This window comes from Danio rerio, chromosome 18 (genome assembly GCF_049306965.1).
Source record: "Danio rerio strain Tuebingen ecotype United States chromosome 18, GRCz12tu, whole genome shotgun sequence".
NCBI classification, from domain to species: Eukaryota; Metazoa; Chordata; class Actinopteri; order Cypriniformes; family Danionidae; genus Danio; species Danio rerio.
This window is the reverse complement of record NC_133193.1, coordinates 17,527,690-17,551,933: the sequence shown is the minus strand read 5'-3', so window position 1 is coordinate 17,551,933 and position 24,244 is coordinate 17,527,690. Positions and strand designations below refer to the sequence as shown.

Here is a 24,244-nt window from a genome sequence, read left to right as displayed (position 1 = left end):
GGAAAAACACCAACAATCAAGAAACACAAACATAACAAAAGTGTAGCAAATTTGCCCAGAGTGTTTTGTTGTATTTGCCAAAATATGTGTGAAATAAGATTTGTCGCCAACAATCATTCCATTTGCTGAAACACAGAGAAGGTTGTGGCCAAATTAAGACTCAAAATCCCCCCAGAGTGGATAAAAACATCCTTAAAAGGATACAAGGGTTAAAGAAGCAGAGCTTTGATCATACCTTATCTTCTTTTTAGGAGCATATCTGGTTCCCTACCTGATTCTTCTGCTTTTGATTGGGATTCCCCTCTTCTTCCTGGAGCTGGCGGTGGGTCAGCGCATCCGTCGGGGCAGCATCGGAGTCTGGAACTACATCAGCCCACATCTGGGTGGCATCGGCTTCGCCAGCTGTTTGGTGAATATCACCGCTTTAGTGTACTATAAAAATAACTTATTTCAAGTGCATTGTGTAAATATAGGCAGAAAGGCACCCTGGGGAGATGGAGTAGAAGGTGCAGACAAAAATGTATAACAGTGTTTTCTTTTATTGCAGGTGTGCTTTTTTGTGGCACTCTACTACAATGTCATCATTGGCTGGAGTCTCTTCTACTTCTCACAGTCTTTCCAGCAGCCTCTTCCCTGGCATGAGTGTCCCCTGGTCAAAAATAAAACAAATACATGTAAGACAATCTAAAGAAGACCATAACATTACATTTATATTTTTTAAATGCTTATAACTTCCAAGTTCGGTCAGGTATAGTTTAGGTTTTTCACTATGTTTTTTATTGTTTTGCAAAAATGAATATTAGGGGGAAGAAGCATAATTATAAAGGGACCTATTACTAAAAAAATTACTTTATAAGGTGTTTAAACACCCTTATGTGGCAACAGTTATGTGAATATAGCCAGCTATTAATGGTACAAATGAATCAATACCATTTTTTATAATCACAACATGATTAACATACACCCTTTATACATGTCATCATAGGTGGAAGCCCTGCCTATTATTGATGATCTCTGCCTCATTAGCATAAACAACCCTGAGTGAGAAGCAGCCTTTTTGAATCTGCTTCTATGGTAATGCATAGGTATTTTAGCTCCACCCTCTTTTTAAAATAAGGCTGGGAGCACAATATCAATTAAATTTAAAGTGACAGCCACCAAAATGTCACAATTTGGATCAAAGTCTAAAAAGGACAGTTTAAAAGAGTTATAAAACATTATTTATGAGGTGTTTTGAGTTTAAACTTTGCATACACACAGTAGGGACATCAGAGACTTATTTTACATCTTGTAAAAAGGGGCATAATAGGTCCCCTTTAAAATAATCAATTTGAAATTTGTATTTGGATGTACGATTTATAGTTATGTGTTAGACAAAACCTATTTTTGGATTAAAGGTTTGATTACTAAAGACATTTCTTTTCTAATTTCTTTTCTTTTTTTTCATAAAATAACAAAAGAACTGCCAAATATTTGTATAAACACTATACCAAGAATGTTACCAACTTAAAAAGGGTAAAGAAATGTGATATTTAATAGAATTACTCCATTTCAATCAATTAAAACATTAATTATTCTGACCAACTCATTTTCTAGAATAAAAGTGTGGCAACTCTTTACAACATGGCACATGTAGTTAATGTTAGTTAATGTACTTTTACTGACATTAACAAACAAGAAACAATATTCATTAGCGCATTGATGTTCCTTAGTTCATGAAAATACAGTTGTTCAATGTTAAGTCATGTCAACATTGTTAACTAATGTTAACAAGCACAGCGTTGGGTTTTAATAATGCATTAGTAAATGTTTATGATTAATAAAAAGCTGTACAAGCATTTTTCATTGTTTGTTCATGTTAGTAAATATATTAACTGTAACATAATCATTAACTACATGTCCAATATTGTAAAGTGCTGCCAAAAAATGCTCCAAGTTGTAATATTGTTGTTTGAATTGTGTAAGAACTGTCATCAGAATAAACCAATGATTAACATTTTACCCAAATCCATAAGAAATCCAGAGAAACTGACCATTTTCAGGTGATCTCCATATCTGTGTATGACACTGTTTCTCAACCAAGTTCCTGGTGGACCACCAACACTGCATGTTTTGGATGCCGCCTTTGTCTGTTACACGCATTACCAACGCAATCTCACGGCAATTCGTAATCTTTTGATTTAGTAGCAAATTCGTATGATCTAATCAATTAAGTACGATTTGCTCATCACCCAATGACGGTTGGGGTTAGGGTTGGGGTTGGGTGCCACGCCTCGTTTTTAAAATCATACATTTTCGTACACTAAGCTGACAAAAAGTAAAATACTTACGTTTCCTCGTAAGATCAGGCTGGCATTACAGGTCTTTCAGTCTTTGCTAATGATCTGAATCAGGTGGTTGGTTATGGAGAGATGGAAAATGTGCAGAGCTGGTGGTTTCCCAGATGTGGTTAAGAAACAAAGATGTATGATATATATATATATATATATATATATATATATATATATATATATATATATATATATATATATATATATATATATATATATATATATATACTGTACATACATACACACACACACACACACACACACAGTTGAAGTCAGAATTACTAGCCCCCCTGTTTATTTATTTCCCCAATTTCTGTTTAAAAGAGAGCAGCTTTTTTAAACACATTTCTGTACATAATAAATTTAATAACTCATTTCTTATAACTGATTTATTTTATTTTTGCCATGATGACAGTAAATAATATTTTATAATGTTTTTCAAGACACTTCTATACAGCTTAAAGTGACATTTAAAGGCTTATGTTAATTAGGTTAATCAGGCATGTTAGGGTAATTAGGAAAGTTTTTGTATAACAATGGTTTGTTCTGTAGACAATCGAAAAAATATATAGCTTAAAGGGGCTAATAATTTTAATAAATAATTAACCTAAAAAACTGCTTTTATTCTAGCCGAAATAAAACAAATACGACTTTTTCCAGAAAAAAATATCATCAGACATACTGTAAAAATTTCCTTGCTCTGTTAAACATCATTTAGGAAATATTTTAAAAAGAAAAAAAATTCAAAGGGGGGCTAACGATTCTGATTTCTACTATATAGCAGAAACAATTCAGTTTATGTATTAAATGATTTCTTTTTCTGATACTATACAAGATTATAATTGTCATGTTATTGTGTAGATATTGAACCAGAGTGTGAAAAGAGTTCGGCCACGACCTACTACTGGTATCGTGTGGCTCTGGATATCTCTGACTCCATCTCAGAGGGTGGAGGACTCAACTGGAGGATGACTTTGTGCCTGTTGGCAGCCTGGACCATGGTGTGCCTTGCTATGATCAAGGGTATCCAGTCATCTGGAAAGGTGAGAAAGGCGTTTTATGTTTTATTGGAAGAATGTCTGCTAGTAGTCCTACAATAAAAGTCAGCAAAGACCTCAAGGGATGTGTTTGAAGCATCACACAGTGAGCAACACTGACCGTCTGATATCAGTGAGAGCCATCAGTGTCTCATGTGATCCAGGCCTGCGTAACCTTGTGAAACGTGACGCAGCATCTATACAAATTAGACCACATGTGGTACCATTACATCAGAGCTGCTTCCCTTTAAACAGCTGCTTTATTATTAGCAGCATTAAAAAACCTTAAAGAAATAAAAAAAGGATTTTATTAAATACAACAATTTTTAATTGCTAAATACTATAAAAATGTGATGTTTTTTAACATTTCTCAATTTCTTAAATATTTTTCTTTACTATAAGTGGTGATTATCTATAATAAATAAAACCTTTTGGCCCACCAAAAGCCCTGGATTCCGCCATTTTGGAGTAAAGCGATTGGCTGTCCATTGGATTTTTTTGCTGTTGCGATGGCAAGCAGCTGCTTTGTTTATTTATTTATCTAAAAAGCGTATTAAAGCTGAGATCCAACCTGAAAGATGACAATACAGCACTTACTTTAACCATCATCAGCACTTTTAATAGTTTATTTTATATATAGTATAGTATATATTGTTCTATTGGAGTTTTCATTCCAAAATGGCCGCCACGCCATCTAGTTACTGTTTCCGAAATTGCACTACAGTGTAGCCTCTTGGTGATTCTATGCTGTTTGGCATGGCTAACATAACTCCAAGTGTCAGTTTTGACAGCGCCATGACAACAAACAGAAAAGATGAGGAGGAGGAGGTGTCTGTTAGGTCATAACTCTTGCAATACCCTTTTCCCAGTCATTCTGAATGGAATGCCTACTTTACTACATCCAATCAACTCACAGTAGAAAAAAACAAGCCACACCCACTTTTTAATCATTTAATATTCCATTTCTCTAGGGACTGCATCACAATATGAAAAAAATGGTCGCAGCTTCTAGTTCATGCAGACTTTAACTATGTCTTGCATTATTTTATTTTCATATGTACTACCATGATTATGCTTTGCTTTTGCATTTATGATGACACTATTGTTTTATATTGTAACATTTATATTATCATGTCAAAAAGCTACAAATACAATGTTTTTACTTACCACCTGTGCTAATATGGTTTTTATTTTATAATAGAGAAAATAACTGTAATTTAAGTTCTATTAATACAACCTAAATCGTTGATTATATTTTTTGTACTGAAGTTCTGGCAACCACAGACGTCATTATTTACTTTCATTTAAAGGATTTATGGTAAATCAGTGTGAGCAAAATTTCTTATAAATTTTAAGCCTAGACAAATTGAAGCAACACTGCATAACCATTTTCAAGGTATACAGTGGTTTGGAAAAGTTAAGGTTTTAAACCCCCAACATTTTCTGTTATGCCGTTCCTACAGTATATGTAAGAGTTTTTTTACTTTTTCTTTTTTTTCGGACAACAGTATCTCCAGCAGAAAAGATATCCAAAGATGCCGTTTTAAATTGTGAAGAAATCTGTGTTTTTGACACTATTAAAGACAGCAAAAGTCAAGGGTTCATTTGAATTATTTAGTCAGACAAGTTTACTGCTCCAAAATATTTTTAATGTTTCCCAATTTAAAATATATTGTGTTCAATGAGGAAAGAAGTTTTTGTTTTTAACCAGACATTTTAAAAATATATATTTTAGAGCAGTAATCCCAATACTGTCAATCCCTGATATATTTATCCAAGGTTACCATACCGTCACAATCTTATACCAGCCCATGCCTACTGAAACTACAGATCTGCGTGAAGTAATTTCTGCAAATACACACGAGTGTCTCTATCACTGAACTAAACTTCCAAATGTGTGCACAATTTACATGGTTTGCTCTCTTGACATTAAAAGGCTAGTTCAGCCAAAAATAAAAATACAGTTTACTGAATGAGAGTGAGTTTACAATTACTCACCTCAATGTTTTTCCAAACTCTCAAGACATGCATTCATCTTCACAACAAAAAGATAAGATATTTTAGATAAATATAACAACTTTATTTGACAGTTTCTTTTCCTCAGTGTCATGACACTGAGCAAAAGAAACTGTTGAATAAAGTCATTATTTTTGTTATATTCATTCATTCATTTTCCTTCAGCTTGGTCCCTCATCAGGGGTCGCCACAGGGAAATGAACCGCCAACTTATCCAGCATATTTTTTACACAGTGGATGCCCTTCCAGCTGCAACCCAATACTGGGAAACATCCATACACACACACACACTCATTCACACACATACACTACGGCCAATTTAGTTCATTCAATTCACTTATAGCGCTTGTCTGAAAACCAGGGCACTCAGAGCAAACCCACACGAACACGAGGAGAACATGCAAACTCCACACAAAAATGCCAACTGACCCAGCCGGGACTCGAACCAGTGACCTTCTTGCTGTGAGGCAACAGTGCTAACCACTGAGCCACCATGTCAACCATTTTTGTTTTAAATGTGGCACAAAAGTATTCTTGTGCCTTCATAATATAACTGTATTCCAATAAATCGACTGAAGGCAAGTGAAGTGTTTTGACAATGTTTATTGGTGCATTTCTGGAAAGAGTCAGAACCATTGGAGAATGAGGGAGCTCTCAGATTTTAACCAATATATCTCAACTAGCGTTCTGAAGATAAATGAAAGTTTTAAGTGTTTGGAACAGCATGAAGGGGAGTACTTATTGATAGAATTTTCATTTTTAGGTGAAGTATCTATACAAGTTGCCTGGTGTATATGTAAAGAAATATACAGTTTATTTACAAGGTTTCAATATCTACAATGAATACTGTTAAAGTCACAATTATTAGCCATTTCTATTTGACGGAACGAAGAGATTTTTCAACACATTTCTAAACATATTAGAAATGAGTTATTAAAACTATTAACTGATTTATTTTATCTTTGCCATGATTATGGAAAATAATATTTGACTAGACACTAGTATTCGGCTTACAGTGCAATTTAAGGACTTAATTAGGTTAACTAGGCAAGTTAGGGTAATTTGGGAAGTCGTTGTATAACAATAGTTTGTTCTGTAGACAATCCAAAACAAATATTACTTGAGGGGGCTAATAATATTGACCTTAAAATGGTTTAAAAATTTTTTAAACTTTTATTCTGCTCGAAATAAATCAAATTAGACTAAAAATATAAATAAAAAATATTATAGGAAATACTGTGAAAAATTCCTTGTTCAGGTAAACATCATTTGGCAAACATTTAAAAAAGAAAAAGAAAAAAAAAATCACAGGAGGACTAATAATTTTGACTTCCATTGTGGATGTTTGCTAATAACAGTATAACAGCTATATTCCCAGTCAAACCAGCAGATGGATTCCTGCTTTCTAAGTGTGCCCCCTGACTGTATCAGTAAGGTCATTATAGTATGGGATAAAGTAAGTCATTCTCTGAAGGGGATAAGTACTCTCTTTAAAGCCTAATCAGGGATTTACCTCAAAAACGATAACCAAAGTCTCATTCAGCATTGCCACAAAAGAGCACCTTCAGCAAAAAGCACACGATTACATTCTTTTTGTGTGTATGTGTGTCATTTTATGTGCTCAAAAACATGGCAATTACTGGTTGCCAAGACAAGTACTAGTGTTTGAAGATGCTGTAGTGTAGAATTACAGTGCAGGAAGAGGGGTTGATAGACCTTTATAAGACCTTCTTGATGCTTCATTTTTCAGGAGCCACACAGAAAGTGTTTCTTTTAATCTTCTAAGTTGTGGGATAATTAAAGTTTACACTTTTTTCTTACGCTTTAAGATCGGTTCGCCCTTGATGAATCAGAGATGAGTCAGTAACCTTTTTCAGCATTATGGTCATGCAATAACAGAAAAATTACAGTGAGCTAATGTACATTATTTGTGGAATTCTTTCATAAAATCAATATTATAAACCAATTTTAAACCAAAAAGTTTATCATTTAAGGATTAAGATTTGGGATTTTCCATTAAGTGCTCAAATGATTCTTTTTTGTAAAGGAGAAAATTATCAATTTATATTTGAGGTGTGACTTCATGACTGTACTGCACTCCAACCTCGCCCAGCATTGCAATGTATGAGTCATTAATTGTATTGTACTATTATTTATATATTATATTGATCTATTATAAATATATATATATCTTTTTATGAACTATATGCTTTTGTAGTACTAATTAGCTTTATTAATTCAGCATTATCATCTTACATCTTTCTGTACTTCTGTTAAAATAAGCACTGCACACGACTTTGTTTAGACAAGTAGTACAGAAAAAATATATCTCCAATGACTCCAGTGTGCTTCATTGTACTCCCAAAATACCAAATGAAACAAACCATCTATATGTCCGATTTTTAAAATATAATAATGCATAAAATATGAATAAATGAATTTCCCTCTGATCACACTGGCAAGATCAGATTTCAAGCAGGTTTGTCTAGTCATTTGGGATGTGATGTTATGAGAAAAGTCTTAAGATTTTTCAAATCTGTCTAGCCATAATTACTTTAGTCATCTGATTTGTTTTTTACTCATAACTCACTAAGTTGCTAAAAGGCATAATATTTTTTATTAAAGTATCCCAAACACTAGACCACAACTCCCATGATTGCACACTCTGTCACTGCATCATCAAACTACTTCTTTGTTTGTTGTGAATACATGTCCTCTAGCTGAAACATTACATACTTTCAATTTACTGTAGATTTACTTGACAAAAATATAACAGGTTTAGTTCAATTGTTAATGACCATTTATTTATTCAAAATTCTCCAACTTCTTATGTACTCCTGGAGTCAACACTTAAAAAAACACTTCTCAAAAAGAGAACATAGCTTTCTTTTTAGTAAAATTCATTATTCTTAACATGCTTCTACATGAAGCATTGTTCATTCATTCATGTATTTTCTAAAGCAGACATTTACATTTAGTCCTTTAGCAGCATTTTTTCCCCAGAGCAACTTGTAATTGAGAAGGAATTCAGTGATTCAACAAGAAGAGTGTGTGTGTTTCTACAGGTGGTTTGTCAAGCCTACTCACCTGTATGAATTACACTTCATATAGATGCACAAAGTTTTTTGTGCAATGTTTTTTTTTACATGGAGTGATTGTAAAAATGTGTCAGGTACAAATGTGCAAAAAGCTGGTGCAAGTGTTGGTTAAAGTGCCAGAGAGATGTTTTCTACAGGTGGTTTGTTAAGCCCACTCATCTGTGTGAGGCACACTCAGAATTAAGAATATTTAGGGGTTGCAGAGGTGAGGTTATTTTTAATAAAATAGTGGTAATAAAATAGTGTGGTGAGCTATTTAATAAAATAAAAAAATATATAATTTAAGTTCACACTTAAATATTACTTATTATTAATAGCAGATTTGGCATGCTGTCCTTGGAAAGAACCCTGAGCTTGGAGACAACTACGAGATCATGTAGTTCTCAAGAACTCCCCCTGATAAAGAAAAAGGTGGAGATGGGGTGGAAGGGGGGATACTTTAAAAAATGAAGATAAGAAAGTAATGCTAGACAGGCTATTTATAGTGAGTTTGAAATAATCCAACTGGTGTACTAGTGATTACAGATGAGAGACCATCCACAATCAATCATATCACATGCTCCTCTCGAAATTAGTTTGTAAAACTTAATTTATTAAAGAGCAGTTGGTGATTTTCTGTTTCTCTTTTAAATTAAATAAAATAACAGACAGCAGCAGGTTTATTTTGCTGCTTCAAATGTACAGCTTCAATATACTGGTATACATGATATTCTCCAAACGTAACCATATATGTTTACATATATACTCACAGACAATTTGCATGATTTGATGTATGTATTTTTCTGTTTGTATGCATTTGGCTGTATGTTACCTTGTCTTTTCCCATTTCTTTTCCCATTTATCCACACCTCTGCTCTTCTCTTTCTCGCAGACATTGACATTTTTTAATATTTTATGAGACGTGCAGCAAGTATGTTCCTTGTGTCCAGACTGTCATTTATTCAATTATTTTCCTTTGGCTTAGTCTCTCTTATTTATCATGAGTCGCCACAGCGGAATGAACCGCCAAGTATGCCAGCATATGTTTTACACAGCCCTAATAGCTGCAACCTAGTACTAGGTTGCACCCATACACTCTCACATTCAGACACACACACATACACTTGCCAATTTAGTTGACCTAATTCACATATACTACATGTCTTTGGACTGTGGGGGAAACCGGAGCACCCGGAGGAAACCCACACCCACACGGGCAGAACATACCAAATCCACACAGAAATGCCAACTGCCCAGCCGGGACTTTAACGAGCGACCTTCTTGCTGTCAGGTGACAGTGCCTCTGAGCCACCATGCCACCCCTGACTATCAAATATTTTATCATTCAAAACAAGTTTGTCAGCAACTGAGGACACTTTTCATGTGTAATACGGTTTAAAAAACGCTAGCATGGAGAATAGAGATCAAAATGTTATTTTTTTATCAATTATAACATTATACGTTTACATTATTTACTAATTGTTTTGGTCATGTGTGATTGCAGGTGATGTACTTCAGCTCTCTGTTCCCTTACGTGGTGCTTATTTGTTTCCTGGCTCGTGCTTTCCTGCTTAAGGGTTCTGTGGACGGCATCATCCACATGTTTACCCCCAAGGTAAGACACAATGCAGAGCAGATGACATGCTGCCACAATGATTAGACCAATTTACCTGACATGCTCTGCTTCATACATCAGCAATTAATCCAATTCATTCAAAATGATCATAATCACCCATTACTAATTCCCATGTGTATTCTTCGTCTCGGTCCAGTGGAGACTAGTAGGTGTATCTATGGAAACAATATACCCGCCAGATATGCCAGCATGCATTTGTGACGTGATTCAACAGAAGTGAATTAACTCTTTTCTTAGCAAAGCCTGAACGCAGTTGACTGTCTTGTTGTGGCCGTTATTGTACATAATAAACATGCAACATGCAGAAACAAGACGTGGTCATGTTTCTCAGTGCTCGGGCTGTCAATGTACCCCTTGTTGTGTTACTAAAGAGTCTTATCAGTGGGTGGTTTGTGCTTCGCATAATTAAATGATAGTATGTAGCCTCTGCTTTTAAAAAATAGTACTGCTACCACATCATCCATAATGGTAACTGCAGAGCCATTACAATTATTGCATTGTTAAATAAGGAAAAAAAAAACAGTCATTTTAGTAATTCGATGATTTATAACCATAGACAGAATATAAAAAGATGTATATTTAGGCTTTTTAGCACTTTGTATGTTCCAAACCTGTTTGTTTTTCTCAGAGTTCAGATACAAAAACCTCTAAATGCCATCTGAAGTTTTCTGCTAAAATGAGCCCTTTTCTCAGCCTCCTATGTTTATATTGAAGTATTTCACTTTGAAGGCAATGAAATGAACTTATTCATGATTATAAAAGTAAAATTTCTGAGCCCACCCACAATGGTCCGAGAAAAATACTAATTTTAGAAGAAAGTATCAAATGGCATTTAGAGGTTTTTGCATCTAAACTCTTCATATATTCTTTATAAAATCCAGAATCAAACAAAAAGTGCTTCAGGAGTAATTAATGTGTCGGTGCTCATTAGATAAGGGATTCTTAAAGATGCATTTAAAAACTCTGAGCTGCATAATATATCATCTGAGCATGGATATTGCAATTTGTATATCAGCAATAGTTACATCGCAGGATTAATTATTTATTAAAGATAAAAAGATAAAGATATTATTATTTGAAAATGATTTATACAATGATTACTGTTATTTTACATTTGGTTGCTGTACTTAAATACAGTTTGACTCTCCAGAAAACCACAAAGCTTATCTAAAAGTTTATATAACTTTTATTTTTTGCTTTGTTGTAGTTATATATACTTGTAATGTTTTAAATCTTATGCAGATGCACTGCATAGAAAAAGACTTGATCATCCTAGTTGAAGCAAATGAATGAAATCTTTTCAAATATAGCTACTGAAATCATCTGGTGAAATTATATTCATATCGTTCTCGTAATATGTATCGCAGCAAAACAAAATATCACAATGTCTGATTTTTTCCAATATTGTGCAGCCCTGAGTCCAACCAACACAATCTCACAGCAATTCGTAACTTTTTGATTTAGTGGCTAACTCATATGAATTCATACGATCTAATTCGTACAATTTAATACGATTTGCTCATCACCCAATGACCGTTGGGTTTAGGGATGGGGTTGAGTGCCACGCCTCCTTTTTTTAACTTAGTTTTTGTACTTTCTAAACATCTCAAAACGTTTTTTATATTCCAAAAAGTCTTAGTGTGTCAACCATGTAAAATGTACAAATATAAATTCTTCCCCATTATATACTATATAAATAAGTCTAAAAGCAATTTTATATTGACCTATCGTCGTTTTCGACAGTTAATTATTAAAATTATTATTATTTTTGTAAATATTTTTATTGTTGAGTTTTTTATATACATTTTACTCAAAACATATGCATTTCAATGGCAAATCCACATAACTGATAATATCATTGATGTGGTCACTTAATCTTTTTATAGAGCTACACATTTCTGTGTAAATATGTTCTTTAAAATATGTAGTTTAAGCCAATGTCTAAAAAAGTATTTTATCTACAGTCAAGCCTGACATTTTTTATACCCCAGGCAAATTTGGACTTTTTTCACCAGAAATGACATAGGTTTCCCCCAAGAGATAATAGTACAATTTACAAGAGGCATCATTGTGGAAAAAAAAGATTTATCTGATTTTATTTACATTCAAACTAAAATTTTAATTTTGATTGTAATTATTAGTCAGCAGGAGTGAAAGAGGCAGTCATCCACTACTGAAAAATCTACTTCACAGTTTAATATATTTCCAGATATGTTCCATATTTCCATATGTACATGTACCAAATTTTCAATATACAGTTGAAGTCAGGATTATTAGCCCCCCTGAATTATTAGCCCCCGCTGTATATTTTTCCCTAATTTCTTCATCAATAGATTTAATAACTGATTTCTTTTATCTTTGTCATGATTACAGTAGATAATATTTTACTAGAAATTTTTCAAGAAACTAGTATACAGCTTAAAGTGACATTTAAATGCTTAACTAGGTGAATTAGGCAAGTGATTGCATAATGAAGGTTTGTTCTGTAGACATTTGAAAAATATTGCTTAAGAGGGCAAATCATATTGACCTTAAAATAGTATTGAAAAAAAATAAATAACTGTTTTTATCCTGGCTGGAAAAAAAACAAATAAGACTTTCTCCAGAAGAAAAAATATTAGAGGAAATACTGTGAAAAAATCCTTACTCTGCTAAACATCATTTGAAAAAAAAAACAGGAGGGCTAATAATTAGTTTCCTACACTCAGCATGTGAAAACTAATACTACAATATCAACTTCAATATCTTCTCACAGCTGGAAATCATGCTAGAGCCTAAAGTGTGGCGTGAAGCTGCGACGCAGGTCTTTTTTGCTCTGGGACTCGGTTTCGGTGGTGTTATCGCCTTCTCCAGCTACAACAAACGGGACAACAACTGCCACTTCGATGCAGTGCTGGTTTCCTTCATTAACTTCTTCACCTCCGTGTTGGCCACTCTAGTCGTGTTTGCTGTGCTGGGCTTCAAAGCCAACATCATGAATGCCAAATGTGTGGAAATGTAAGTGAAAACACTCCATAAACGTTATAAAACTCAATATAGAGCCAGCGACCTTACAGTTGATTTTCTTGTTGTAATGTGTTTTAGGAACACAAAGAAGATCATTGGTTTCCTTGGCAAAGAGATCAATCCAGGCTTGATCCCACACCATATTAACTTCAGTCAGGTTAGCCCTGAGGACTACCAGCAAATGACCAACATTATCCAGGGCGTGATGGAAAACGATTACCCACGCCTAGGCTTAGACAACTGTGATATTAAAGAGGAGCTGAATAAGGTGAGGAGGAGCTTACTGTTAACTGATACGCATTGGGGAAACCTTAGAGACAACTGAGATACACAGACTTTCCATGCAATTTAACCCTACGCCTTGTGATCACGCTCTCACTTCAGTCTGATGTTTTGAAAGCTAATACAAGTCAATTTATACAAACTTAATCTGTACTTTTAAGATATATGACTTAATTTTAACTGCTGTTAGATCATTTGGCTAAAAAAAAACAGATAGTTTTCAGATCAAAGAATTTATGCAAAAACTAAAAAAGGCAATATATCAGGGACGTAGATTTAGGGTGGACGGAGGGGACGCGTCCCCACCAAAACGCACCAACCATTGAAATGTCCTCACCAACAATTTAATTTACTTAAAATGATCGCGCTGTCAATATTAACCTAGACATGCTGCAGTCATGTGAGAGGCTGTAGCTGTGTTCAGATGTAACAGCACCAAAACTGCACAGGGGAATTTCCCCTGTAAGAATAAGGTGTGTTAGGTGTATGAAACACACAAGTGAGGATGGCGGCAGCAAAAAAAAAGGTGGACATAAGGAGCCTTTTTTAATGAAAAGCTTATGTCACTTAAATTCAAGTTCGCTTCTGAATGAGTCCATCATGATAATGCCGTTAATGCTTGTGTTATGTGAATAATATGCCCTGAAAACTAACTGCAGAATAAACAGCTAAATGTAAAAGTATATGATCCCTGCCAGTTCTTCTAATCTCCAATTTCGGGTTAAACAAAACATCATTAATTCTTTAATTAATACTGATACATGAGACATGTTTTACCAATATTGCCAATATTGGCATTCAGCGAAACAAAGACTGCTAAAGTAAACTGATCACTATCAGTAAACAGACCTATCAATCTGTGCAAAAAAATTACATGATCTCAAGTCACTTTTTGCCCCTTCTAATTTAGCATTTAAAAGGGCTTTCATCACTATTTGTTTGTCTTTCTTCACAAAAAAAGGTACAAAATCAACAATTGTAGCCAAGGGGATCTAGTGAAGTTGACCCAGGGAAGAATGCATTTATTTATTGTTCTTTAAAAACAATCAAACGATAAACACAGGATATTTAAATGCTTAAAAATCAAAAGATTCCGATTGTAATTTAGCCACCTCCAGAGGAAGTACTTAGTGGCCAGTAATGAAGGCTGCTGTTTTGTTATAAATGGAGGTGAGTGGGAGATCAAGTGGCACTGCATGATGAAACAAACTGAAAGAAATGCGGTGCGTGTCGACTAAGGTGATGCCATAATCAGATTAAACCACACACACACACACACACACACACACACAAAACATCACAGGAAGTAACCTATGAGGCTTCCTCTAACACAGTCCCATTTCCTCCTGCTTGCTTTGATGTGTTTTCTTTTACTCAAAGTCTATTTTGTTTCAGTGGCTACTAGTTTTGAGGTTAACCCTTACACTGAAACATGCTGAATAATAGATGCAGCGCCCTTGAGCAGAATAAAGCAGTCTGTACAGAATCAACAGATCCATTCATGTTATCAGTACTGATAATGCATATATGCTTGTTTTTATACGCTAGAATTTTACCTTTATCTTTTCTCTTACAGGCGGTGCAGGGCACAGGGTTGGCCTTCATCGCCTTCACTGAAGCCATGACCCATTTCCCAGCCTCACCTTTTTGGTCTGTTATGTTCTTCCTAATGCTGGTCAATCTGGGGCTGGGCAGCATGTTTGGCACTATCCAGGGCATCCTCACACCCATTGTGGACACCTTTAAAGTACGAAAGGAATACCTCACAGGTCAGTCAAAAACAAATCAAAAACAAATAGAAAGAAATATAAATCTTTTATGTTACCTACATTATAAATACTATCAAACACATAACATTCAACTAAAATTAATTTTTTGGTTAAAGATAATAATAATAATGTTATAATGTAATAAGATATAATGTTAGGGAACTAAATTGGCCGTAGTAAATAAGTGTGTGTGTGAGAATGTGAGAATGTACTGTATGGTTGTTTCCCAGTACTGGATTGCGGCTGGAAGGGCTCCCCTCATTTTTCTTTGTCTAGGTTATACTTTTGCCAATAATATGTTTGTAACCCTTTTCTTTTGGTCAACTTTAGATTCTTAAAATGTACAATATGTAAAATAACCTAAAATAAATTAAACCATAATAAATAATCATAAATTAATCTATATATATATATATATATATATATATATATATATATATATATATATATATATATATATATATATATATATATATATATAAATACTATATTTTGCAGAATTACATGTTAAATATTGTAGACATTAGTCAAAACTAGCAAAACTGATTTTCAAATGTATAGTTTAATTATTTCAAATTGACAGCTAGAAATATTCAAATAAATGACTTTTAAAATGTTTGCACATACTCTGGTTTCCCTAACAGTCCAAAGACATGCGCTATAGGTGAACTGAATAAACTAAATTAGCCGTTGTGTATGAATGTGTATTTGAATGAGTGTTTATAGATGTTTCCCAGTACTGGGTTGCAGCTGGAAGGGCATCCCCTAAGTTAAACATATGTTGGATAAGTTGGTGGTTGATTCCACTGTGGCAACCCCTGATGAATAATGGGACTAAGCCTAAGGAAAATGAATGAATGTATGTTTGCACACTTACTTGGCTTTTGTGTAAATCAGGGGTGTCCAAACTCGGTCCTGGAGGGCTGTTGTCCTGCAGATTTTAGCTTCAACCTGGCTCAACACACTATCTAGCTAGGAAGTCAAACTTTCTGGAGGGCCAGGCCCTGCACAGTTTAGTTCCAACCCTAATTAAACACACCTGATTCAACTAATTGAGTCCTTTAGGCTTGTTTGAAACCTACAGGTGTTGGAGCAGGGTTGGAACTAAACTGTGCAGGGCTGCGGCCCTCCAGGAAGTGAGTTTGACATCCCTGATCTAGCTAGTCCAGGTGTGTCTAAATGGGGTTGGAACTAAACATTGTAGGACACTGGCCCTCCAGGGTTGAGTTTGGGCACCCCTGGTGTACATTAAACTAATGTTCTGTAAAGTTGTTTAAATATATATATATAACAATCTTGAATAACATTTTTAAGTAGCTATATCAGTTTAAATTTTAAAAATGTAAGGAATTATGAAAGTATGTTTTATATTATTGTTGTTGTTTTTTTTATTAAAATGTCTTTATAAATCTAATATATTTTTTTAAAAGTAACTTTACCCACCTCTGATTTCAAGTTTAAAAATAAAGAAACGATTTCTCTTCAGATTTTTTGCCTAAAACTTGACTTTTACTGACAGACATATTTCCATAGGCTGCAATTCCTGTCGCTCATGATAAATGTAACATTTCCAATCATGTATTGATAAAATTACGCAATTTATGTTTTGTATTAACTTTTGTAGTCTATTGAGAGAGTATTATTTTACCACTACATAACTCATCTTATTGTTTTGGTTTCTACTATGATAACGTTGTATATCAAACACTGCTCTCTGCTCTCTCTACAGTTGGCTGCTGTGTACTTGCCTTTTTTATTGGTTTGACATTTGTCCAGCGATCAGGGAACTACTTCGTGGCCATGTTTGACGATTATTCAGCCACTCTGCCTCTCCTCATCGTGGTTCTGCTGGAGAATATCGCTGTGGCCTGGGTTTACGGCACTGACAAGTAGGAAATCAGCCTTTAATAGAAAGCTCACATCGCCCCCTGGTGGATAGCGGCTCCTATTGAAATTAAGAGTGTTTTTTAATCCATGTGTGTTTGTTGTGTGGTACCATACTAACCATAGAAATACAGTAATACGAAATAATGACGAGGGATTACATAATAATAATAAACAAAATAATCAAAACACACACGTTGTTTTAACAACGCAATTAATTTACAATATAATGCAGGTTTATAAATGATACATGTAATGAACAAATCTTTGACTGAATATCATTGACAGAAACAGAAAGGATCAAAATGTACTTTGAGTTTAATATTTAAAAACGATATCTTAAGATACTTAAAAGTGTTTTGAAGTCAAAATAAGTCAATTTATTTTATAATAATACTAAAAATAATAATAAAAGATGTAGTGCAATGTTATATTTTGCAGTTCTGAGAAAAAAAGAGAGAAATACAAGTCAAACTGGAAAACAAAACACACTAAAACATATTTGAATATAAAAATTAATTAATTCTGAGAGAAAATACTTTTTGCTGTGCTGAGTTTATACCTTGCCATTTGGTTAAAGTCAACTTCAATGTAATTTGTAGTGATTGATTGATGTATGTTTGTTTGTCTCTCCTATGGTTCTCAGGTTCTTTGAGGATCTGAAGGACATGCTTGGCTTTACTCCGTACCGCTATTATTACTATATGTGGAAGTTTGTGACTCCAGTGCTACTGCTGGGGCTCCTGGCTGCAAGCGTCATTCAGCTGGGACTGGCACCTCCTAGTTACAGTGCGTGGAACCAGCAGCTGGTGAGTGATGCTTAAGTTCAATTCTTAATATAAAAATGTTTTGCATCAAAATATGGACAGTATTATTGCTTTGTTCATAGAGAATTTGCTTTTTAAAATAATTTTGAATACATGAATTGTTTTCTAGGAACATGCAGTTATACAAAAAGTATTTCTAGTTCATTTTACTTTTCACTTATTCCAAAGGTCTTTACAGCCTACAGCAACACCCAAACACGTTTGCACCGCTTACAGAAATAAATATATATATATATATATATATATATATATATATATATATATATATATATATATATATATATATATATATATATATATATATATATGCAGCTTGAAGCAGATAAACATGGAATTTTACTCTTATTTGCACTGTTGCCACATTACCGTTTGAGGTGTGCATTATTATATAATAATTCAGTGGTTGGTTGTAAATGAAGGCTTTTTTTGGTATTCTATTTATTGACTATTTTATTTTGTATATTATTATTATTAAAGATATTATTAATAAAGACTAAACGTTCTTAACTATTAACCTAACCATTAATAAGCTATTAATTTAAGAAATGTATGATAACGAATGCTACGTTTAATAGTTTTCCATATCTGTTTGCATGCTACATAATGATGGATCTTCTGATAATTTATTTATTATATTAATAATGTAATATTTTTTTAATCATGCCAAAAGTCAAACATGGTTTCATATAATCATTCTGCAAAACTTTACATACAAGAGAAGCAATAAATATGATCAGTAATATAGGAGCACATGCAAAGTCAGGTACATCTTGCATTAAATCTAAATAAAATACATGAAAAAATACTATTATTTATAGCAGTAATTCTATGTAAATGTAAAAAATGTTAAAACTTTTCGATTTGTTTTTTAAATATTTTATGCAGTTTGTTTCAATATTTTTAACATATATATTTTTTTAATAATGATCAAAAACAAAGAAAAAATGTCATAAAAGAGGCATTTTAAAAAAAATCGATTTTAAATTTGAATATATTTGAAAATGTTAATTAATTTAATGGCAAAGGTACAATTTCAACCAATTTTCAAAAATTTTGCACAAGTCTTCAGTATGAGAAATTATTTCAACACTCTTAATACAACATTTAATACTTCAGCCATAATATAACAATGATAAAGTGAATTGTGCATTTTTCTACAGTATCAGTTTTAAAACGCTTCGGCAGTTACACAGTACACTGACTGAAAACAATACTGTGGCTCTTTAAACCAAGGTTGCTGCTAAGGCCCACGACACAAAGTTTTAGCACAGGATTAAAGTGGAATTATTCCCTTGCCGGAATAATCCAATTTCTGCGTCTGTTCCCAGGCTAAGGAGCAGTCCCTCAGTTATCCACCTTGGGGTCTTGCTGTTTGCATCTCTCTGGTTGTCACCGCCATCCTCCCCGTGCCCGTGGTTTTCATTCTGCGCTGCCTAAACATAATCGACGAGAAAACCGGAGGTCTGTCCACAGTCTCCTATAAAAAAGGCCGCATTATAAAAGACACGGCTTGCAGGACCAGAGAAGACGACGAAGACGACGCAAGTCTTCTGAACGCGAAGACGCCGAGCGAGGCCCCGTCGCCGATGCCGGCCAACTACCGAAAGCAGAGCGGTCCCGCTTCAGCCGCAGACGCCAAGCTCAATGGCAGCTGCAGCACTGGATACCTAATGCCCAATATTACTGACATTCCCGACATGCCTGAATCTGATTTGTGAGAGCCTGTGGAGGGTTATCTGTAACTGTGAGGACCAGTGTCACTTCATTTGCTTTGTAAAAAAAACCTCTTCATCTTTGTGTAACCCAATCACAGTCAATCGCCTGATCAGAGCTTATCACGCTTATAGAAACAGTCATTCTAAACCTCGTGAATAAAAACTGGGTTATGACATGTTCACTTCAGTGATGGTGACTAAAATCATATTTTCAATATTACAAATAATTACTATTACTAAAAATAGTTTTCACCGATAACATTAAAATTTGGGCCGATATTGATAACCGATATATAGGGCGACAAACATCTTTATATGACCTTTTTGTATTTCGGAGCCTTATTATAAAAGATTATACACTTAATACGTCATTAATTATCTACACATAGACATCACCTTTATACTATATCAGTCAATATGTTTACATGGACACCAGTACTTGGATGTTAAAACCATTAAGACGATACTCTGATTAGGAGTCTACCATGTAAACAATGATACTTGATTACCTTAATCCTACTAAAGTCATAATCAAACTAAACAGAAACTGAATTAAGACATGGAGTATGTCTTTTTCAATTGGAATATTGAAGTGCAGTTCAGACATGTAAACTATTAGTTTTGCAGGACTTTTCGCTACACTTTGTGTCAGGTACACACACGGCAGGCATATGACGACAAACAAATAAGAATGGCTTCAATCAAGTATCTCAGAATTTGTCGCGGAGGCATGAATGAAAAGTTAGTGAATGAAACCTAATAGTATCTGACTGCAGAGGTGGCCTGTTACTTGAGATTTTGTATCCACAGTCGTTTGTTTGCACACATAGTGTGAGAAATTGACTTCAGTTGAATTAAGCAAAATTAAAAACAAAACACCCAAAATCACATACGGAACTGTTGTTTCGTGAAACGCTGGAGGAAACTAGCGCCGAATGGTGGCATAATGACGTTAATCGAATTATGTGCTATAACATGTAAAATGGGAACATAAAAGGAACATTCAAAAAGCAACTCATGTAAACACCTTAACCATATTATTGTCTAATTCAGATTAAGACAAATAATTAGTTTACTGATGTCAGTCTTAATGTATATAACTGCAGGTTAACTTTGTTTATATAATCATTTTAACTGATAAAGTTATTAGTATTTAGTTAGTCAATTAAAGTTATTAGTAACTAATGGAGTTATAATAACTAATAACCTTCACTTTTTCGATTTTAATTGTAATGCTATAATGTGCACCTTTAGTAAAGCTGCTTTGAAGAAATAATTATTGTGGAAAGCGCTATGGTTTTGCTACTCTAAGCATAGTTTAACCATGGTATTTATAGTAAAATTGTCATTATAAAATTGACAATCAATCAAATACTTCCAAAAAAAAAAAAAAAAAAAACATGGTTTTAACACTTTTACTATATAAAATCAATGGTTTATTTTGATAGGGTAAACTTTAGGCCAAAAGTCACAAGAATCTGAAATTTCTCATCTTATTGCATCTAACTGTGGGGCATCGTGTAGGAATTGCATTAGATAGCATCCTATATTTGATCTCAATTAAGTGTACATTTAGTTTAGCGAATACACCACAAATGGTTTCAGGTCTCCATCTTACAAACACCCCTGAATTCATCTCTATATATACACATTGAAAAGAGCAACAACTCAATGTTCAAATATGTTATTTGAGAATGGCGGCTGAAATAATCTCAAATACTCCAACTCTACTACCAAAATAGGAAAAGTGTTTCTATTTTTCCACATCACAGACAGTTTTTATAAATCTGGGCCCGTTTTCACAAAACATCTTAACGCTAAAAGTAGATCCTAAATTGCCCAATTTATTAGACAATCTTAAAAATAATAATTGTGGCACAATCGCAATCTGTACATGCTGTCAATACATGTTGTTTACTCATGGAAATTGACATGCAATTTACGTTTAAACCACACACAAATATCACATATTCTTCATGTAAACTACGCACAAACAACATCTTCTCTATGTGCTGCTTACATATTTGGTTTACACCCAAAGCTACCACCAGTGTGCAGCATCCACTTGGATGATGCAACGACAGCCACATCCGCGCCAGTGCGCTCACCACACACCAGCTATTGGTGGAGTAAATGGACAGTGATAGAGCCAATTTGGTGGATGGGGATGATTGCGAGACCATGATCGTAAGTGCCAATTGAGGGACTTTGGCCAGGACACCGGGGTTACACCCCTGCTCTTTACGAGTTTGTGCAGATAATATTCTGTTGTACAGAGTGTGGGGGTGGGATAAAACAAACGATTGCTCCATATTTTAAATATTTGGTCATGTTTTGATCTTGACAGATCAGAGTTCAATAAACTTGATCATTCAGCTAAATGTGAAACTTGTGACACGAGCATTTCCGTTGTGTTGCATTCACATTCGCATACGTATGAATAGAAGTCAATAAGGTGTAAAGTGCAGTGTAATCGCGGCTTTGCTCTTAGCTTAAAACTTCTCTATAATCCCAAGTAAAAGTTTGTCTCAGCACTTAAAATGCTTAGAGTTTTCTCGTAAAAACTATATAAAATAGTGCAGCTCAGGAAAACTCTCAGTGGTATTGTGAATGTGGGCCCTAAACATTAGCATGGATTTTACCACACATACACTCTCTCTCTCGCTCTCTCTATTAAATCTCTGCACATTCCTTCTATAAACAAGCCCCCTGGTATTGTGCTTCATTACACACAAATCATTTTACTCATGCCTTAAAAAAGCTACCAAAAATGATCATAACTGATGTCCATTACCCACTGCTCACAAACTCTTCTCTGAAGATAGCAAGTGTGAAATGTTTCTCTTCCCAGGGTTAAAAAGCGAGGTTTAGAATGACGAAAAACCATTTAAAGAGGCAGTTCACCCAAAAATAAAAACAATTCTGTCATCATTTACTCAACGTCCACTTGTACCAAACTGCTTTGAGTTATGTCAACTAAAAAAGAAGTAATTTTGAAGAATGTTGAAAAATATATACTTCTATAGTATTTAGCTTTCCTGCTGTGAATGTTGATGGATTTTAAGATTCTTCAAAAAAAAAAAAAAAAAAGAGTTGAAAAATGATGTTCTGAATCACCTGAGGGACTGTATATGTATACGGAGTAAATCTAAATCCAATCCTGTTCCTTTAGATCTACCTTCCTGCAGAGTTTAGCTGTAACCTTGATCATACACACCTGTCTTTAAATACAAAGTGCTTTTCAGATCCTACTTATGCTGCGCTCACAGTAGAGTTTATGTGTGCAAAATTTTGATGTATGGCGCTGCAAAAAGGGGCGGAATTAAACAAGATAATAAGACATTTCAAAAAGGGAGCGATTGGTCCATGTTTTAAATTTCTATACAGAGAGGTCATGTTTTGATTTTGATTGTCACGTGAAGTGATTTCGCAGGTCAGAGTTTACCAAGCTTAAACTTTCCAATGCAGTCAACTGCGAAACTTGTAGCACGAGTTTGCGTTTCCGGTCTGCTGCATTTGCGTGCGTATGAATGGAAGTCTATGGGGAGAAAAGTCTAGTGTGACCGCAGCTTAAGTTGATTTAGTTGTGTTTGATCAGGGATGAGGCTGAACTCTGCAAGAAGGAACCTCTCCAGGAACAGGATTGGGCATCCCTGCTCTAGAATTTTGTGTAAACTGCCTCTTTAAATATGGTGTAAATGTCAGTCATGCGAACAGACAGCATTCCCCTTTGCTTCTTCCATCCTCACTGGTCTAGAACAAAAGTTTGAACATTTCTAATTGTATTATACATGTAGTTAGTACTAACGCACCCTCCTCCCCCAATCCTGACCCATTACCCCAACGGTTTGCACGCACTTACCTTCCTCTGTAGGGGTCGAAGTATCCCCTGGTTGATGCTCTATTGTAGAATGGCTATTTGTACAAGCAGATTATGTTGCAGGGCAGTTACTGTCCACAAAAAAAAAAAAAAACGAGATTTGAAGCAGCTTAGCCGCTTTGGAAAAGTCTAGAATGTAAATGTAATGCGTAAAACGTGGAGAAAATGCAATACCTTTGTTTTCAGTGTAATTAAATCATTGTGCATCATCAGCATATGGATTGCATTTAATGGACGGCCCTAATTCCTTTGAGAACTTAAAGTGTGCCTAATTCATTTTCAAATGTTTATAGAATACAGTAAGCGAATGTTGTACATTTCAAGGTATTCTGTAAATATATTATGAATACATTTATTCAGATATAGTTTGGAATACAGATCATGTTTTTGGTAAGAAGTGCTTAATATCCTGTACGCTGACTTTTTATTTGTTTTGTTTGTTGGTATGTTTGCTGATGTGCTATCATTGTAAGGAGTACTGATGCTCCCCTCTCTTTCTGTATATATTTTTCTTGAATTTGCTTAATGACGCAGTATTTCTTTTCTCAGTACTGAGATTAAAAAAAGATTTAGACACACTGTTCTGCTTTATGACTTTGCAGCACTTCACAATTATTTTGAAAGATTATTAAAGAATTTGTTGATGCCAGTTTTATTCAATATGAAATGTTAATGTATGGCAACACGGTGGCTAAGTGCTTAGCACTGTCACCTCTCAGCAAGAAGGTCGCTGGTTCGAGCCTAAGCTGGGTCAGTTGGCATTTCTGTGTGGAGTTTGCATGTTC

General features: G+C 34.4%; 1 protein-coding gene across 3 annotated transcripts in view; it reads left to right on the top strand.

Annotated features, from left to right (window-relative positions):
• Nucleotides 1-24,038, top strand: part of slc6a15 (solute carrier family 6 member 15) — a 34,702-nt gene extending 10,664 nt beyond the window's left edge. The window contains exons 3-12 of one of the 3 annotated variants that reach the window (XM_073929296.1): nucleotides 252-409; nucleotides 548-674; nucleotides 3,192-3,373; nucleotides 9,965-10,075; nucleotides 12,852-13,093; nucleotides 13,181-13,370; nucleotides 14,961-15,153; nucleotides 16,883-17,042; nucleotides 17,684-17,846; nucleotides 19,193-24,038. In XM_073929296.1, the coding sequence (XP_073785397.1) occupies nucleotides 252-409; nucleotides 548-674; nucleotides 3,192-3,373; nucleotides 9,965-10,075; nucleotides 12,852-13,093; nucleotides 13,181-13,370; nucleotides 14,961-15,153; nucleotides 16,883-17,042; nucleotides 17,684-17,846; nucleotides 19,193-19,582 (1,916 nt within the window). In that variant the 3' untranslated portion in view covers nucleotides 19,583-24,038. Of the gene's footprint in view, nucleotides 1-251; nucleotides 410-547; nucleotides 675-3,191; nucleotides 4,686-4,728; nucleotides 6,666-9,964; nucleotides 10,076-12,851; nucleotides 13,094-13,180; nucleotides 13,371-14,960; nucleotides 15,154-16,882; nucleotides 17,043-17,683; nucleotides 17,847-19,192 lie in introns of those variants that run through there. The other 2 variants (NM_001245072.2, XR_012393737.1) reach the window with 2 other exon arrangements.
• The last annotated feature ends 206 nt before the right edge of the window (nucleotides 24,039-24,244 follow it).